The sequence below is a fragment of the Lissotriton vulgaris genome, chromosome 2_1 (genome assembly GCF_964263255.1).
Source record: "Lissotriton vulgaris chromosome 2_1, aLisVul1.2, whole genome shotgun sequence".
Taxonomy (NCBI): domain Eukaryota; kingdom Metazoa; phylum Chordata; class Amphibia; order Caudata; family Salamandridae; genus Lissotriton; species Lissotriton vulgaris.
The window spans coordinates 555,879,668-555,900,175 of NC_141687.1; the positions used below are offsets into that span (position 1 = coordinate 555,879,668).

General features: G+C 43.6%; 1 protein-coding gene across 1 annotated transcript in view; it reads right to left on the bottom strand.

The window, feature by feature from the left end:
* ACADL (acyl-CoA dehydrogenase long chain) overlaps positions 1-20,508 on the bottom strand; it is a 467,508-nt gene that overhangs the window by 253,982 nt on the left and 193,018 nt on the right. Inside the window, exon 7 of the mRNA XM_086955552.1 lies at positions 17,706-17,807. Coding sequence (XP_086811678.1) covers positions 17,706-17,807 — 102 coding nt within the window. The remainder of the gene's footprint in view (positions 1-17,705; positions 17,808-20,508) is intronic.

Below are 20,508 nucleotides of genomic sequence, written 5' to 3' on the forward strand. Positions count from 1 at the left end.
GGCTAAGGCCTTCCGGCGATGCCTCGACCTGAGCCTTAGAGAGTACAGTGTCAGTATTGGGCCCCACGACTGCGGGTGGGCCTTGCTCATCGGTTGAGCCGTCATCGACGGCTCCAATGGCCTCTGCGTCGTCTCCTACCTCGACGACGTCTTCCTCATAGACTTAGTCTTCTTCTTCGTCCACATCATAGTTAGAGTCGTGATCCGATGCAGGGTCCGACTGCTGGTCAGGATCCTCTTCATCGACGCCCTCCTCGTCATCAGCCTCGAAGATGTTCTCCGGGTCTGGCGCCATCTTCTGTGCCGACTGTCTTGCAGCGCGTCGAAGCCGAAGTGTCTTCTTTGACCAGAACTTGGAACAGGCCATGCAGCTGGCCTCGTCGTGGTCCGGGGATAGGCATTTATTGCACACAGGGTGCATGTCAATGTGAGGGTATTTGGAGTTGCAGACGGGGCATCGCTTGAACGGACTCCGTTCCATCGTCGATTGTTGTCGGGGCCTTTGGTGTCAAAAAGGCAAACAGCCTTTGACGTCCTGTTCGAAGAACTGGATTAAGTACGAGGCACCGAACGAACACAATACCGACGTCCCGAAGGCCTTTTGGCCTTTCGAAAACTGTTTTATATCGATTCCGAACTTGAGTCAAGAAAGTACATCCGAACCAATGGCGGAAAAAAACAATCTGAAGATGGAGAGGATGCCCATGCGCACTGTAGTCCAGGGGGGGAGCCACCTATCTCGTGATACTTCCAGGACAACAATGTGCAATCATCCGGACCCAACACTAGGCGGCGATCTATGCACAGATATGAATTCAGCAGCCCACATGCCTCGAACGTAAATTATCAGATATACATATATCTTTGGTTTTAAGTAAAAAATATAACACTCTACTGACATCAAGCACATGTGAAGAACACTTACCTTAGTTAGATGGATTGCTAAAGAAAAATAGTAAAGTTATAGTCTGGTTGATATGAAAATAGAACAGATGCACTTGAGATGGAGGTTAATAAAAAATGGTGCTTAATAGAAGTTATGGAGTTCAATTTAAGAGAACTTCAGTGCGGATCAAGCCAAATTTAGTAAAACGGGTAGAATCTCTTCTTTTTGCCAAGTAATGGGATTGTGACCTTTCTGTTGATATCACAAAGTCTTTCCATTAGAAAGAAAAATAACGTCTTGTGGAAGATCTTTTTGCCTCCCTTAAAGCTCAGTCCATGTGACCTTATTGCCTGACCTCAGGAGTCATTGCCAAGTTCAATGATGTTAAATTCTTGCATGGGTTTATTAACAACAATAGCCAACAATATGACATTTGGCTAGAAGATGCAAAAATCCAAAGCTTTCATCTCAAAAAAGTTGAAAATTGGGGCACCATCAACTATATGTTTTTTGTTGGTGCAAGGTCTTCAACATCTAGGACAGCAAACATTACGTTAGCGACCCCACTTAAGGTTGGCTGGTGTATAATATAGACTCAATACTATATTAGATAGTTTCAATTTCAGTTTAGCTGAAAGCAAAACACATTACCAATTTGTATAGCCTCACACTAGTTTGTTCCCACTACATTAGTACCAAGTTTGTTGCTCCAGTATGCAGCTACTTCAGAATAACTCTTGATCTTTTGTTTTCTTGAAGTTATCATGAGAAAGAAGTGGAAATCCAGACATAATAAAAGTATTTCTATCATTTTTTTGAATGAAGTTTCTAAACTGGAGGTATTTAAAAAAATGATTCTATCGGTTTTCCATATTTCTTTTATTGCTGAAAAATTAATATATTATGGTTTCATCACATACATCATCCAGCCATCCGATTCCAGCATATTCCCCTGGTCTAGAGTGCCTGTCTCGAAAAGTTGGGAGTAGAGACCAAGAACACCACGACGGGGGTGTGGTAATAATATAATTTGATGTTGAATACTTTAGTCTTTACTGTTCTTAGCTTGATAGCATTTCATAGCACTTCAAAACAAACTTTTTCAAAGTAGCATAGCTCTGTAAAATTGCTTAAAAAATTCTTAGCAGTGTTGCTCAAACGAAATTCCCAAATTGAGGGTAAATTACTGTGTTGTTGAGGTCTAACACATGATTAGAACATTTAAATGGCTCATCATAGCTGCAAAAATAATACCTAAAATTTGTGAATACCAAATCACCTCTGGTAAAAGTCTAGGATATTTTATAGCTCTGCGGAGTCATTTATATTTCCAAATAAAGCTAGTAAAAATGTAATAATTGTTTTTAACCATATAGCTTGTAAATACAGAATTATTGGAGGAAGGAAATTGATACTTACCCTGTAAGCATTGGTTCGTGGCATGTAGTGCTGTAGATTCACAAGCCGTGCATACTCTTGCCATGTAGTGTGGCTCAGATGTGTGCAAGTTGTTTTTCTTTGAAGAATTCTTTTGAGTCACAAGGTATTGTGAATCCATCAATTACTGCTAATGCACATGGACATCGGCTCCATAGTTAGATTATTTTTACACCCAAAGTGTGAGGATGTAGATAGAGCATAGAGATACCGAAAAGATGACAATGCAACAGAAATAGTAAACGTAAAAGAGGTTAAAAGTATCTGCAATACTGAAGGGCTTCTGGGGAGGGGGTTGAGAACACGTTAATCTACAACCCTACATGCCTCGAACAGATGCTTAGCAGGGTAGGTAACATTTTCTGTTTGTGGCACATGTAGCAGTAGGTACACATGCTGTGCAAAGATTGTAAACCAGTCCTCCCTCAAAGCAGTGGATAGCCATGGATGTTGCAGAAGATTGGTAAAAAGTACGTAATACAGCCTGGTCCACTCTAGCTTGTTGACAGGCTGAAATATCCACACAGTAATGTTTAGTAAGTGTGTGGAGCAGGCCACGTAGGAGCTTTACAGATGTCAGCTATAGGAATATTACACAGAAAAGCCACAGAGGCTCCTTTTTTTACAGTTATACCAAGGATAGTGGGGCTTCCAGATGCTCGCTTATGGCCACAATTAAAGAAGGGAACAGAGACCTAATTAAGGAAGCTAGGGGCTCCTACAAGGCTGTCATTTAAAAGGCCAAGTGCAAGCATGATTTGATGTTTCGGGAGACATTACTGTTTGGAGTAAAGGGGGAATATTAGTCACCGGTTTCGGCATACATTTGCCAATAAAGGCCCTGGAACTTCAGACCCTTTAACATGTAATAGTATAGCTACTGCCTGGGTTGACCATTTCTCTGGGAAAGCGCCCGGCCTGGATAAAGTTCCAGGTTGTCTTTTTAAAGCAGCAAAGAGAATCTGGGGTCCTTCCTTTTTTTAATTTTTAATAGTATCATGAATGGGCTACTAATTCCAGGGTCATGGGTCGGAGCAGAGATCATTCCAATTTATAAAAAGGGTTTTGGGTCACTTCCATCCAATTACTGACCTGTAAGTCTTATTGATAGCTCTCAGAAGTTCTTTAGCTGAATTATACTGAGTTGACTGCAGGATCGGATGGAGGTTACAGATGTACTCACACCACTACAAGGGGGTTCAGGGCTGGGATAAGTACCATTGATCAGATCCTTCAAATGCAGATATTATAATGGAAATATATTACTTTGGGTGGTCGTCGTTTAAATGGTATTTTTGTTGATCTTCGATGAGCATTTGACCTTGTCCCTAGGGAGGCACAATGGGAAGTTTTGACCAACATGGGTGTCCCGAAATATCTTGTGGATGTTTTAAGAAGGTTACATACAAACAACTATGCCCAGGTCAGATGTGGGATTTATGGGGAGTTAACTGATCCTATCACAGTCACTCAGGGTGTGAGACAAGGCTGTGTTTTAGCCCCAAACCTTTTTTTTTTATTAATGATCTCGTGATTCTTTTGGAACACTATAAGCATGATGCACCAACCCTGGCCAATTGAAAGATCCTGGCACTCCTGTTTGTGGACAATACCTAGCTGATCTCAAAGTGTCCCATGGGTATACAAAACCTGCTTGATCAGTTCAGTGTCTTCTGCAGGTAGAGAGGGCTGGCGATCAACATTAGTAAAACTAAGTATATGGTTTTAAATTCTTGCCTCACCTTTAGGTCACACCCAATTTACTGTGTTCCCCTGGAGAGAATTTGCACTTTTGATTACTTGGGCTTTGTTCTCAATTACTCCTTTGGTTGGTCTTCTCAGATTTCGAGGGTAAACTTAGATTGGAGCATTATTCAGGAGGCATTTTGAGGGTGTCTAGGGCTCTAGCTTTCGTCCAGTTACTCCTGCTGTACAGATCTAAACTTGTAGGGATTGGGAGGGTCGCTATGTGGTTGTGAACTCTGGGGACATAAGAATGTAAACAACTTGGTAATGGGAGAGAACAGTTTTTTACATGTCCTCAACAATTTGCCGACAAGAACCCCTCTTGCACCTTTGCGGTTCGATATGCGTATTATCTCTTGAACATAGGGTCAGACTAAGACCACTGATGTACTGGATGAGGATGTGGTCCACCCCTGAAATGGCACATTATAGGCTGGGTTTTGAAGACATTTTAAAATGCTGGGGGGTAAGGCAAGGTTGCTTGGTTAGAATATATCAAACGCAGCATAGTTGAGATCGGTTGTGAATCCCTTTGAGAACATCCTGAAACTGTTGGTAGGATGACAAAGTCCAGGTTAAAAGCAATCTATCTGAGACATATTGATGAAGGGTTTTACAGGCTAGAAAATGTGGCCCCCTGACGGCAGCATTCTTGGAATTTAAAGATTCCCATTTTTTTGGAAGAGAATATGGATGACATCAAGCTTTCAGCTGTTGGAACATTGTACATTAAATTAAGGTTTGGGGCCCTGCCTCTTCGCCCTTTTACAGCGAAATGGCAGTGCTCTCTTATTAAGCAGGAGATGCGCTGTCTCTTTTGTGTTGGTACCAAGGAAACTGTAGAGCACGTTTTTTCCCCCAGTTCTATTTTTTAAAGGAGGACCTGGATTGTTCCGCTTTGCTGTAATTATAGGGTTAGGCACCATAATTCTGCCTTAATTTTAAGCTCCAGTACAGCTCGCCCAATAGTCCTTGCTGTTTCCCTTACATAAGTGGAGGTGTAGTCTAAAGTGGGCTACGTTCCATCTATAGACCAGCCTGTGTGATTTGTTTTTAGGTCGAGTTGTCGTAATTTGACACTGGCCGGGTTAGCGCTTAGCTTTGCTACACGTTATTTCCCTTAACTTGGCCATATTAGAAAACGCCATTTTGTATGTTACGGCGGCCATTTTAGGGAATGAGCAGCCTCGTGGTCAGCATGCCTTTTAGTCCGTTGTCCGTACCACTGACCACTCGACTTTGCCCAGCAACAGGCTATTTTTAGCAACGGTCAAGCCTGTACATGCGCAGTCCCAACTGACCAGTCACCCCTCAGGAATGTTCCGCCAAACTGACCAGTGGAGTCGTAACCCCTCCCATGAGTTGGCTGTGCTCCAAAAATGACCATATATGTACATAAAGCTGTGTAACCCTGTACCGCCTACCTTTTATTACCTGTAAAATTGTATAAAAGACGGAATCACACCAACGTTCGGTGTGATACTTCTTGCATTGCCGAAGGGTGCTCTAGGAATGTACCACCACCCCATGGGGTCTTAATAAACTTGTCTTTTGTACTTTTCAGTTTCCGTGCCAACAGTTCTTTGGTGTAAGTGGGTATTTCCGTGGAGCATGTAGGCCTTGGGAACCCGATACCACAGAGTCTATGAAAGCGCACATGCGCTACATAGGAAATCAACATCTTGGAATCACCTCAGCTTCAGTAGAAGCTCGTGCCTGTGGTCTTCACACAATTGGCCTTTGTGTCTAGCTTTAGTAAGCAATTGACCAAAGGCGTGTGGAGGTCCCAGCTTCTTTTGAAAGGTTTACTCCCAGAGCGTTTTGCTCTCTGGAGCCAGCAGCGGCGCGCAGGGGTCATGCATTTTGTGTCAGGCTCCCTTGGCGCTTTCATTAGAAGGTGCGTTCCCAACTAGGTTTGGAACTCGTTATATATTATCTGTTTGCTGTTTGTTTCCCAAGGCTGCTAAGCGCTACTTGCTCCGAATTGATCACACTGAGAAGCCTGCAAAACTACAGCGTTAATTGGGTCCTCAGGAATCCTCGCTCGGCCTCCCACCGCCCTACTGAGACAAGGCTTTCTGAGCAAAAAACGTGCGCGCACAGGCACGCTATGTGAGTGAGTGTAAGAGGAGGCATTGAGGCACCCAGCTGATCTGGCACTGGAATGCGCCCCGGGCTTGGCAGCCCCTTCCTCGCCAACTGCTTATTTGAATTAGACTGCCATTCCACTCTCACGCCTGCTCTCCCTCTCTGTCTCTCCCCCTCGCTGAAGCCCGGTCTGGAAAACTGCTGCTGCCCCAGAGTGCAGTTGCCTGGCTGTCCTGTCAGCATTGTTCTGCTGCTCATTTCATGTGTATCTCACATCACAGCTCCATGCTCTCCTTCACCCTCGCTCCCCTTCCCCCCACTGGTGCGCTTTCTCACGCTCTCGCTTTTTTTCCTCCTCTCCCCTCTAGTTTCCTTTACTTGCAGTCTGGCACAATAGTGCTTTGTTCGCATTTATTAGTCTGTAATTTAGTAACGTTCAGAAGAACGCTTAAGTCGCCAGTTATATTTCCCCATTTCTCAACTTATACCAGTAGGGTCTCATCTCACTCTGCTCGTTTTAACCGCTCTAATGCGGATTCTGTAATAATCACCTTAATGACCTGGCTTCGCCCCCTCACCCTCCATCCCTGACAGGGCCTGTTCTCACTTTTATCTGCCTTATCCTCACCTCCCTTTAACGCGTTCACGCTGGCACTGCCCCGATGGGCTTTCCCTCCTCTGCCCCCGCTCTTCTTCGACCTCTCCTGCCCCCGCTGCGAACTCTCCACTGTTCCCCACCCAACCCCCTGCGGCTGCCTCTCTTCTTTGAAGTGGGCTGACCCATTGCCCTCTTCTGTATACTGTAGTGGGAGGAAATGACATGACTAAAACACTAACAGACCAATGGATGAAGAGGACTATTCGAAAGCCCCTATAATAAGTAATTATAATACAGGGACAGCACAAATCCAAGCTCAAAACATCTTGAGGTATACCGTGGGGTGGATGACGGAAAACCTACTAAAGATCAACCCGGATAAGACCGAGGTACTGGCAATTCCATCTACCACCTCACCGTGGAGTGATCTGTATTGGCCTGCAGAGCTTGGATTAGCCCCAAAACCTAGTGCCAACGTAAAGAGTTTGGGGATTAAACTAGACTGTGATCTGTCAATGTGCAGCCAAATTTCCACCGTTGTTGGAACCTGCACGAACATCATTAGACAATTGAGAAAGCTAGCCCCCCTCCTCTCTCATTCTATGATGCGCTCAATTGTAGCAGCAACCGTTATTTCATGGATCGACTATGGGAATGCCCTGTATCTTGGCCTCCCAAAAACATTGACAAACAGACTCCAGGTCGTAATGAATGACGCCGCACGACTGATCTTCGGATTACCCAGACGAACAAAGGCCTCCCCTCTACTCCAAAACCTTCACTGGCTCCCTGTTAAAGAGAGGGTTGAGTTTAAGAGCCTCTGTATAGCGCATAAGGCGATCTATGGCCATGCGCCGGACTATATCAAAGCTCGCCTGGAAGTATACAGCCCTAAGAGAACACTTAGATCATCGGATTCTCAGCTACTGGTCTGCCCCCGCTACAAATTAGTGACTAAGGGAGGGAGAGCCTTCTCTGTTTTGGCCCCTCAGTTATGGAACAAGCTGCCTGAGGGGCTACGCAGGGAGGTGAATCTCCTACGGTTCAGGAAATCACTGAAAACACTGCTGTTCAGAAGAGCCCTGATCACAATGTAGTCCTGTAGCTGTGTCTCTCGGAGGAGTGAAGCTAAGTTATTGTAACAACACCTATTTCCAATGCGCTTAGAGACCTGTAGGTGATTGGGCGCGCTATAAATCTAAACTAACAATAACAATAACAACAATATTATTTTAATAAAATCTTAAAGTCTTCTCTAACTCTTGCACTGAAAATGGCCATTTATTCAGTGCGCACTGCAGCGTTTTTGTGAAGCATTCACAACTACATTTTTGGTGTTGGGTAGCACTATAGGTAACTGGCGCTACTTTTGACCAGCTCATTTTTACGATGTTTAACAATTGAAAGGCAGAGTCAACTGCTCTGGGTTTTAAACCAGTGACTTGCAGGATGCACAGTTATCATAGCATCAAGTGCAAAAATTAGTATCCTTTAACCAAGTATTTCTGCCCACAAGATCTGTCAGTATTAATTTGTAGTGCTCTAACTACCACCCTCTCCAGCCATTCACAATAAATTAAATAGGTCTCGCTTTTGGGACCTTATAAATGTTTAGCCATGCAACAATTGATGTTGTTGCACCAAGGATATTGTGCTGCATAACTAAACACTAATAAAGTCCCAAAGTCGAGACCTATTGGCTATGCCAATGCTTGTTAATATGTGCTATTGCTGCTAATGTAATATTATTATGTCTTCTCAATGGGATTGTTTGATTTTAGCCTAATGATATTGAAAAAATATATATTTATAGTTGCTGATTTGTAGATTTATCTTGTTATTATTTTGAAGGTTTTAATTGTGTTTTACGAAATGTGCTTTTATGTCTACCAGCCGAAATAAAATAAAATAATATAATGTAAAGTAATACATAAGCGCTCTTTTGACATCTTTTTTTTTATTGAAAGTTCATAGCGATATAATGTACACCAGGCACGACAATATATATTAATATAGAGATAAATATGCATGATATAAAAAGGGGACAACTGATGTAGCATAAAGTATTATATACAGTAGACCAAAGATTAAAGAAAAAGAAAAAAGAAAAAGTGATGGTCATACCAGGGTCAGACAATTGAAATACGTTATGAGACCCCACACCTCGACAACCTCCATGTAGCCACAGGTGCCCAGATCCGTACCCCCATTTCCTTAGATTTTACTCCCTTTAAAGCATACAGTTCTGACTCGATGTTATGGATCCCTAGCATCCTGCAAATCCACATTTGGAAGGTTGGGGCCTCGACATCCTTCCATACAGCAGCAATTAATATTCTGAAAACAGCTACTGATATAAAAACTAACGCCTCAATCTCTGTACTTAGACCCAATTTAGCATCACAACCAATTATTAAAAGTGTCGGGGATAGGTCTATTCTGACAGCTAGCAGCCCCTCTAAAAACACTTCGATTTCCTTTTTAATGGGGCCTAATTTTTCACAACTACATAACATGTGCACAACGCCAGCTGGCCCGTTCCCACACCTAGGGCAGTTGTTGTCCGCCCTCTTGCCCCAATCGAACAATTTCACCGGTGTGTAGTATAAATTAAAAAGGGTCTTAAAGTGCTGTGCTCTTAGATTTGAGGATCGCAGAAACCTTTTATCCATTAGAATGGCTCTATCCAAGTCGATATCTGGATCCCCCAGTTTAGAAGCCCAAGCTGACTCCGTCTTAACCATGTCATCGGGGAGCCTTTCCAGAAATAGCCTATATATTTCCCTGATTCTGCAACCACCCCCCTTCATGTAATCTAATAATGCACATCCTTTGGATATATTTATGCACGGTCTTTTTGATTTTATTGTATTAACCAACTGCATATACTTGAACTCTTGACACCCTCGTAATGAATACCGTGACTTCAAAAGTTCGAGGGGCCTACATGCATCCTTTATCATTACTTGACCTAGTGTAGTAATTCCCTGTCTTTCCCAATGTCACCAAGGGCCATCACCACTTAGATACGGGAATAATCCTGAATTCCAGAGTAGAGTATGTTGGTTATACCTTGGGATGCTGTGATTTTTCTGTACAGAAGACCATAACCCCAGATGTCTTCCAATATTTTATACCCTGATGCCTTGAAAAAACGCTTGTCATATTTCCTCAACAATACCCCATATGCTTCGCTCCCGAGACTCAGCTGATAAATAGAGGGGATATCTCCCTGGCTATGCATAGTGTCCTCTGGAAAAAAGAGTATAGCCATTTCTGTAAGAAGACAAGCCCAGTTGTAAAACCTAAGGTTTGGTTTTCCCAGCCCACCCTTTTCCTGGGGAAGAGACATGAATTTATTTGATCTCCTCACCTTGCCGTATTGCCAGACGAAGTTCATAAAGATAGCCTCCATTTCCTTGATCAGTATATCTTCTATTTTAAAGGGAATAGACCTGAATTTGTATAAGATCTTCGGGAACATTGACATTTTAATAACATTAACCCTACCTATGATTGACAAGTGGAGAGTATCTATTCTTTTTAGGTCCTGTTTCATCTTTTCCAATAACGGCACAAAGTTATCTTTAATGATATCCCTTGGCTGAGCATTAATTGTTATACCTAGGTATATTACTGAGTCCACATATCTATCATTCCGTTTGGCTATATTTCTAGAGCATAATACCTGCGTCTTGGCCACATTTAAACGATATCCGGATAGCCTCCCAAAATCGGAGGTGATACTAACTATTCCCCTCACGGCACTGTCGGGGTCCGTGGTGGTTATAGCTAAATCGTCCGCGTAAGCAAGGACTTTAGTGTGGAATCCATTGATAGCAACTGGCTTAATACTGATGCTATTCATTATAAGAGTTATTAGGGGGTCTATATATAGTGCAAAAAGGATGGGTGAGCACGGGCACCCTTGTCTCGTGCCTCTTGATATATGAATCTGCCCAGAACTCTCACCCATAAGATGAATACTCGCGGTTGGATTAAAGTACATAGCCTGGATTGCCTGCAGGAATCTGGGACCGAAACCTCTATCTTCCATCACTTACCACAAAAAGCTCCACCTAACGCGGTCGAAAGCTTTTTCCGCGTCAAGGATGATCATTGCGACCCCCCCTCCCCGGCAGCATGGATGTCAAACAATGTGATGGCTCTTCTTATATGGTCAGTCGTACCCCTGCCTGGGACTAAACCTTGGTGCCAAGGAGAAACCAGAGTCCCAATAATCCTCCCCAGCCGTGTCGCCATAATTTTAGCATATAGTTTATTGTCACTATTTATTAACGATATTGGCCTATAAGAGCCAGGGCTTTCCTTAGGTTTACCCTTTTTGTGGAATACCACAATATTTGTTTTGGCCCAAGATTCCGGTATAACTCCGGTAGTCATAACCCCATTAAATAGATCCAAGAGAAGAGGTGACGTTTCTTCCTTCAGGCATTTATAGACCTCCAAGGGTATGGCATCAGGGCCTGCTGCCTTGCCAGCTGCTAAATCTTGTAGTGCCTCGGATAGTTTGTCTATAGTAATACTCTGTTCCAAAATTTCTCTCTCGCTAGAGGTGAGTTTAGTACCCATTTCCGGCCAATTTATACCCGGATCGTCAATACCCGACTCTTCCTTATATAAATCTTGATAAAATCTCCAGAAAACATCAAGAATTTCAGCTGGTTTGTTGAAGGTTCGGTCCCCTTCTTTGATTTCAGTGATAATGTTCTTAGATGTAGCCTGCCTTATCCGTAAAGCTAAAGCCCTACCTGCATTTTCCCCTGTTTCGTACATTCTTGCTCTCTGGGTTTGATATTCTGCTGCAGCTTTTTTGGCCAATTGCCTCTGGATTTCGGCCTTCATGCTATTCAGTCGTTCTAAACTTGAAATGCCCTGATTCCCATGACATACATCTCTCCTATGTTGTTCCTCTGCCTCTGCCAGTTTCCCAACAGGCGTTCTCTCTCTTCCTTAGCTCTTTTCCACATTCGGCCGCCCGTATAACTAATTGTCTCCCCCCTCAAACCTGCTTTAAAACTATCCCAGACAGCGACACGGGAGGCACTGTATCTATTCGCATCAAAAAATGACTGGGACCAATCCTTTACATGCGCTATATAGTTGCTATCCACCAGAAGCTTTCTGTCAAAAGTCCAGGGTCTAGCTTTTTTCCTTTGTTTGTTGATAGCCATTGTTAGGACAAGGGGGTTGTGATCTGATATTAACCTAGGGAGTATTGCTATTTCCACATTAGAAAGATAATTAGCCGATATCATGAAATAGTCCAATTTTGTGTGCTTATTGAATGGATGTGAGAAATATGTGAACCCGGGGTCATCTTTCTTTAAGCTTCCCCACACATCGCTCAACCCATGGGATTGGATTATAGAAGACACTGCTCTCAAATTTGGAAGAGAGGATAGTCGCTACTGAAGTGGAATCTCTCGGAGCACAAGCACAGGATGTCCAGTGGAAGCTGGAAGATTTAGATAACAGGCTAAGGAGGAACAATCTTAAAGTCCTTGGGATCCTGGAAGGATGTGAAGGGCAAGATGTTAAAGCCTTCCTTGTTAAAATCTTCGAGAAAGCTTTTCCAGACGTTGCTGGGTGGAACTGGACCACTGAAATCCAGAGAGCACATCGGACACTGTTCAAGGTGAGGCAGAATGCTAGAGCAGATGATAAGCCCAGAGCAATCATGATTTATATAGGGAACTTTCTGTTGCGACAATCTATCGCAGAAAAGGCAAGGCCGGATGCCAAAAGAACCTTCGAGGGGGGTTCTTTCTTCGTAAGGCCTGATTTCTGTCACACCACCGTTGAACGGCGTTGGAGATTAAGACAGTTAATCAAACCTTTCCAGGACAAAAGAATACAGGTGTATCTTATCAATCCTGCCCAGCTAAAGGTAATTCATCTGGGCAAGACTATATATTTCTCCTCAGAAATTAAAGCTCGGGAGTATCTGGACTCAGTATAGTATCAGACTATGTTCAATATAGTAACCTTTATCGTGCCCTCCTACTAGTTCTCAAATGATTTATTTAAAAAGTATGATGAAGTCCAAGGGAGGCAGAATATTGGCTAATGGGGGCACTGTATGACTTCTGAGGTCTGATTTTTTCTGATTCTCTGGTGTTATGATCAGGTGGTTTTTGGTTTGATTTTGAGGTGGGGATCTTTAATTTGTATGTAGCGAGTCCACTGCTACGCTGCATTCATCACACGCACAGACTTAGTCTGCGCGCTCCACTAGGGTGGGGGTTGGGGTTGGGGTTAGGGGGGGATGTGGCTTGGAGGGCGAGAGGGGGATGGGGGGGGGAAAGCAAAAGAAAAGAAAGTTCATGCAGTAAATGTGTATATCAATAGAATTGAAATGTTGAAAGAAGAAGAATTGTATACTCATGATATGTTTAGGAGAATATCTGATCGGTTAGAGCGATGGCTACGTTCCCTACAGGGTTATGTCTAGGCTTAGGGTAGTAAGCCTAAATATAGGTGGCTTGAACAACTGGAAAAAGAGGGGCAGGTTTGAGGAGTATATCAAAATAATAGGGGCTGACATTTTATGTCTACAAGAGACTCACCTACCTTGGAAAAAGAAACACTGGCTAAATATAAGGGGGTATGAAATTCTGTCCTGCTCCTCACAGACATCAATGATAAAGGGGTAGCAATCATTGGCAGGGTAGGGTTGGGGGGGGCAAAAAGATGTAAGGCCGATGTATTTGGAAGATGGGCAATATGCGAAATGAACCTAGGCATCACTCTATGTTCAATATACGGTTCCAACCTGGATGACCCGGGGGTGATGGATCATATAGAGCGGGAATTAACTAATTGGCCAGCACCTATAGTAATCTGCGGCGATTTAAATATCTCAGCAAATTTTGTAAGCGGTTCCCCATACACAGGTCGCAAGCCCCGGTATTCAGCGCTCTTTTGACATCTAATGTAAGGAGAGCTTGTTCTGCTAAAAATTCTGGATGAAGGAAGAACACTGGGAGTTCTATAGTTTGATTAAGGTGGAAACTAGAGACCACCTTCGGAAGAACTTTGGGTTTGTCCTGTGGACTACTCTATAGTGGTGAACTTGGAAGAAAGGTTCTTCCAGAGCAAAAAGCTGTAGCTCACTGACACACTTGATGGAAGTGATAGCTACTAGGAAAACTACCTTCTAGGAAAGGATCTGTAAGGCGTCTGAGTGAAGTGGCTCAAAAGGAGGTCCCATAAGACTTGTTAAAACTACATTGAGGTTCCACACCAGGGCCTGCGGCAACCTTGTTGGGATAACCCACTTGAGACCCCCCAGAAAAGCTTTAATAACAAGAACCCTGTAAAGGGAAGTGTGTTCTCTGTTTTGTAAGTAAGCGGCGAAAGCAGCCAAATGAAGCTGGATGAAGTGTACACAAGGCCTGACTTCTGCAAGTTGATCGGATGTTGGAAAAAAATAAAAAGGACACAGAAACAGCCAGAGCCGTGGGTGCCTTACAGACCCCATCTGCCAGTGGCTCCTTTCCCCACACACCATACCTTGGAGCGACTAAGGTTACTTCTTCTTAGCCATCCACGTCCTATCCCAGACAACAGCAGCAACATACACCCTCTCGAGGTTACTACATGGGAGGATAATAGAACAACAACGGAAGACGCAAGGGAAAGGATGCAGACCTGAGTGTGGCCACATCTTCCAAGCAGTGACTTACTTATCATTTTCCCCATACCATAGAACAACTGACCTGGGTAGATTGCAAGGGTGCTTGTCCCGCTGGTCAGAGTTCATCTCGGCAAACACAAGGAGATGATGAACAGAGCGCTGAAACTTTTCAGACATTCACTCCCAGTGACAGATCTGAGTTGAATCCCTCATCGTTCTTTAGCTCATTTCGCCACACCAGTTTATAACCAGCTATACGCAAATCAGTCTTGACCTGGTGCCTCATGGGAACAGTCCAGCCCAAACTGCCAAGCCAGGTCTTCCTTGGCTGTAAACAAGCATCCTGGGACCGGTTTTGGGGTAACACCCATCATCAGCCAGGCTAGCTTGCATCCAGTGGCAGAGTGAGCAAGGGACCCTTGTCTGGGCATACCCTGCCAACTAAGGGCGAACAAAACAAACACAAGGAGATGATGGACGAGTGCTGAAACTTTTCAGACCCTCACCCCCAGTCACAGATTTGGGTTGAATCCATCATCGTTCTTTAGCTCACTTCGCCACCCCAGTTCAGACCCAGCTATATGCAAATCACTCTTGCCCTTTGCCTCATGGAACAGTCCAGCCTAAACTGCCAAGCCAGGTCTTCCCTGGACCAGAAACAAGTATCACCTCGGACCAGTGGGTTTTAGATATCAAAAAAGGGTACTGTCTAGTATTCACACAAACAACACTAAACATCCCCTGACACAGAATTACCCCAGATCATCAGTGTCTGCTCCAGGAGGAAATGCATGCACTACTCAGCAAAGGGGCCATAGAACCTGTACCACCACAACACTGCAGCAAAGGGCTATACTCCCTTTACATCCTTAATTCCCCGAGAAGGATGGGTCTCTCATCCTCGATCTCAGACCCGTCAACAAGTACAGCAGGATGCCACTCCAGGATGCCATACCTCTACTACAGCAAGGCAACTTCATGACCTCCCTGGATCTAAAGTATGCCTACTTTCCCATCGCGATCCACCCTGCACATTGACGATTCCACCGCTTTGTAGTAAGTGGTCAGCATGAATGACCTGAATGGAACGTCAAAATTGTCCGACCACGGAAACGAGTACCAAGGATACACGATGGGTTGATCCAATGAGCTAGTGCAACTGTAGTCCTTGGAGGAGGAAGGCACAATAATGAAAGAAGCTGAGGCATCTCTGGGGTCTTGTCACTTTTTCTTTTCCCTGGTCCCAAGTACTTTCCTTGCAGTCTGATGCCTTTTTTGTCCTTCAAAGCTCTTTTGGTCATTTTATGGCAGCAATCACACTCAACAATGGAATATAAAGCTGGGAGACACACTACACATAACCTTTGAGGGTCTGTGGCTGTTTTCTTCCTTCCACACGAAGCAGACTTTACAAAAGTGAGGGTATAGTGCTAGAAATCTATGGATTTAAAAGTAAAAACACCTTTAAATGCTTTCTAACGCTAAAGGTGTAGAGTGAAGTCAAAAACTGCAGGCACTGACAGGATTAAAAAACACACAGGTAAAAAAATACCCAAGATGTTCCAGGATCTCACTGACAGAAGCAAGGAAAAATAAATTACTCTGTGATGCAACTGCCAGTACAAGGCCTCAAGGAATACTTAAGCCAGTGAATTTAATTGACCCTTCTAATGCAAGCTTATGAGGCTGCTTTTTTACTCTCTATTTAGGCATGTTAGGCAGCAGGCTCTTTTCCTAGGTGCTACAAGATGAGGGAAAGGTCATCTCCAATTTAATGAAATACTGTATAGTATAAATAATCTGAAAATGCCTGAACAGGCTTTTGGGGGTGATTTGCTATATTACATAATGCAGGATTCTCCATCTTCACACAACTCTATATGTTAAATATCAGTATTCTTGGTCCCCCGCACGAAGCACAGAATTATTCAAGGGAACCCGTACGAAGCTTAGAAGTATTCCAACACTTGTGGCCAGAATTTAACAAAAATACAACACTGGTTCAGATGAGTGCTTGCATTTTTCCATTACAAACATGTGTGAATTGGTCTGTTAAGGTGAGCATACCCAAGACAAAATGTTTATAATCACACTATACATACCTTTTATCAGTACTTCTTACTGAACTCTCCTATGGAGGACAGTGTTACTCTACCAGTAGAGCTGAAAGGTTTAACCTTTTGCTCCTGGTGAAGAATGGCGTGGGCACCCCAGATCCCTCCTAACTAGCCAGTGAAGCCTTAGATGCCTCAGGCAAGATTTACACTTTCTTTTAGAGGTGGATGGTTATTCATAATATTTTATGTACTACTACTTCATGAAGATAGGCCTATGGAAATCTCATTTGTTAATGCAGAGGAACAATCCACGTGTGGAAATTGTGTTTTGAGGGAGGGGAACTTGTTAAGCCATATGAAAAGCTCTGGTTTTCACTTTGAGTAAGCCAGAGAGATCTGACATGACCTATAACATGCAGTGGTTTCTTTCCCTAGATACTGGGAGATGCTGGGTGTCTGGCAGGAAGTGCAGTTTGTATTTAAAACATGTTTCAGATGCCAAGACTAAGCAGAGGTGAAAGTTTGAGCAACAAACAGAAGGAACTATTTAGAAAAAAAAGTAAGGGTGGTCGTGAAGGGAAAATGAGTCAAAGCTAAAATTAGAATTGGAAGAAACAATAAGGGATTTTAAGGAAATGAAAAGGAAAACTGGAGTGGGAATAAGAGGGAAATGCTACGGAGAGTAGGAGTTAGACAGCACGTAGACCTAGCAAGAAGTAAGGAAACCCACCTGTATGAAATCCAAGTCAGAGGCAAGTGCTAATGACAAATCAAGACAAAAAATAAAACCATTCATGAAAAAGGTACTACAGCTTGACTCCTAGAACAGGTACTGAAGATCCTTACATTCTTATGCAAATAAATGTTTGTCTTTTCAAACGGCAGGGACAGCAATTATAAAGATAGAGCTGCACAGAGCTGGATAACTCCTTGTAAGAAAAACTGTTCATCATGATTATACAAACATCTCAAAGCGCCTGCTACAAACTTATCAACTACACATAATGCCAGATTTATGGCATGAACAGAAGTGGTGGTTATTTTGATCTGAGTGTCTACAATGACCTGGCTGCATATAAAAGAGCTGGAGCGCATTGTGGGGGAGTTCAGGACACTTTTCCTTCATAGTCAATGTACTGACATTATTTGGTATTTGATTTTCTACAGAATTTCAATTTACCACTGTGAGAAATAGTAGTGTTGGCATCCAATCAATTATGCCTTGATTCTTACTTGTGGCAGCTCAGCCATCAAATAGTAAAATCCCCTGTTCTCTTCTCCGAGTAGTGCGTCAGCTGGCAGACGAACATCTTCAAAGAATAACTCTGCTGTGTCCTGGAAACAAACAGATCAAGACTGAAAATAAAGAGGATGAACAGAAAACAGGTCACATAATATAAAGCATGATTATTGTCTATTTTTTTTTTTTTTTAAATAGCAGAGCACCTAATCCAGCTCTTAACGGTCACTTTCCATACAATGGGGCAGGAAGGGACCACAGGTGGAACCAAAAAACAATCTTTTGAGCCTCGCTTGTAGACAATTTAAATTGTTTTCACACATCATACAAGATACAGATACATACAGAAAGAAGCTTTTGGATAGAACCCAGTCAGCCATTGACCACTGTCAAGCTAGCTTAAAAATTTACTGATGAGGGCCCAGGCTTAATGCTTCGGTTGAACTTAGTTGAACTCTGACCAGGGCACTGCCACACACCCTGTTGAAAGCTCCTGCACTCCTTGTCATCCAAAGTAGCCCAGATAAGGATCTGTGTTCTGGAGTCAAAGCAGGGGAATCCTCTGCCTGCCAAGGTGTTTGCTGAATCTTGCAATGATTCTGCAAACCGAAGCCTCTCTGTACTGCCTCTGTATTGATTTAACTTTCACACGTGACAGCAATGTCATTAGTTCACCTCGAATATGCAGGGGTGTTTTTTTTTACATAGATGATGAGAACAGTAGGCATCGGGGTAAAGCAGTCTCCTAATACAGGCAGCCATAATGCCTGTGAGCCATAGCAGCACCTTCTCAGCTCCAACCTCCCACTGACCTAGTCAGAACTTAAAACCCAAGGTCTTTTTTTTTAGGGGAAATCAGAGACAACAGTGGACCACACAATTTGTGGATGGACAGGTGGTCAAGCAATCAATAGCCTAGTAACGCATGCAGCATACCCCACTTTTACATAGCGTGAATCATAACCCCTCTACATTGAATTCCATCGGAGTTGGGAAATACTATTTCCTAGCCTGGTTAATATTGGTCCATTGTAGAGCCAAGAACAACCAACTTGACTTGCCCACCAAGATCCAGTCCACGCGACTCCTACTCCTGGAACTCTGGACTTATGCTGCCATTTGGCCTTGAAGCGAAGTCTGACTTTGATCCTATTACGGATGGTAACTCTCCAAAACGTAGCCTGGTTAGACTTGGTCCACCTGTAGATTCTAAAAGAATGGCCTTGACTTGCTCAACTAGCACCAACCAACTTATGGCGAACAAAGCTTTGTTCGCCATAAGTTGGCAGGGTATGCTCAGACGTCAGTCCCTTGCTCACTTTGACACTGGATTCAAGCAAGCCTGGCTGAAGACGGCTGTAATGCCAGAAACCGGTCCTAGAAAGCCTGTTTCCAGTCCAGGGAAGGCATGGCTTGGCAGTTCGGGCTGGACATGCATATGGCCATGTCTGAACTGGGGTCGCAGCGTGGGCTAAAGAACGGTGATGGATTAAACCCAGATCTGTTGACTGGGTGTGAGTGTTTGATTGGTTCAGATGCTCCGTCCATCACCACCCCCTTTTGTATCGCTTTGTTCGCCATAAGTTGGCAGGGTATGCTCAGACGTGAGTCCCTTGCTCACTTTGCCACTGGATTCAAGCAAGCCTGGCTGAAGACGGCTGTAATGCCAGAAACCGGTCCCAGGAAGCTTGTTTCCGGTCCAGGGAAGGCCTGGCTTGGCAGTTTGGGCTGGACTGTTCCCATGAGGCACCGGGTCAGATCGATTTGCATATGGCCATGTCTGAACTGGGGTGGCAGAGTGGGCTAAAGAACAGTGATGGATTAAACCCAGATCTGTTGATTGGGTGTGAGTGTTTGATTGGTTCAGATGCTCCGTCCATCACCACCCCCTTTTGTACCGCTTCCTCATATCGTGCTACAAGATTCTCCATATTGAGACCAATTGTCTGGGTTTGATCGATTGTGAGGATGTTTTCCTCTTTATGTACAGTACTTGGAAGGTAATAATGTGATGATCTGACCAATCACAAGGGAGGATTGCGATTGTATCAACAGTTTTTTCTTTGGAGATGATCCAATCTAGTGTAGAGTCTTTCATGTGGGTAGGTAGATTGCATGCTTGAACCAAGGATTGATCTTCAAGGAAGACTCTGAGCAAATTGACCTGACTATCATTGTGGTCTTCCAGAAAATATTGTTGGAGTGAGGAGCAGAGTATGCTATGGTGATTTTTCTCAGCTGGTCTATGAATATGGTGGTTTTACCTGGGGGATGGTAAAACGTATGTAGTTTCCAAAAATTAGTTATCTGTGGATCCTAAGGACAGACCGAGGTATTCACATGATTTAAGGGGGCTCGAGTGTACTTTCGTGATAGCGAAGTCTGATCTACGTATACAGGCGATGCTTGAGCTTGGATCTTAGACCTGTTATATCTCTTCTGTGGGGTTTGGCAAACCCACCGATTGCCATTGGTTTCAATCTGTGGCATTCAGAAATACTGGCTTCTTATTGAAGCATTTCTGTCAAAGTCCCACCGTTGTATGTTTAGTTCCCTTTCCGGCGATTTCACTCTCAGAACATTTGATTTGGCCATCGCACAGTACAGCTGTTATGGCCTCTCTCCCCTCCTCCTATCTGGCTATTGCAGGTCAGCCAGAGTTGTTTGTATTTATTTATGATTTTTTTTTGTATAGCGCAAACTCGATCCGCAGATATTGGAGCACGGTACATGCAAGACACATATGTTACAGAATGACACATTTTTAGTAGGCACGCAGAGATTAATTTATTTATG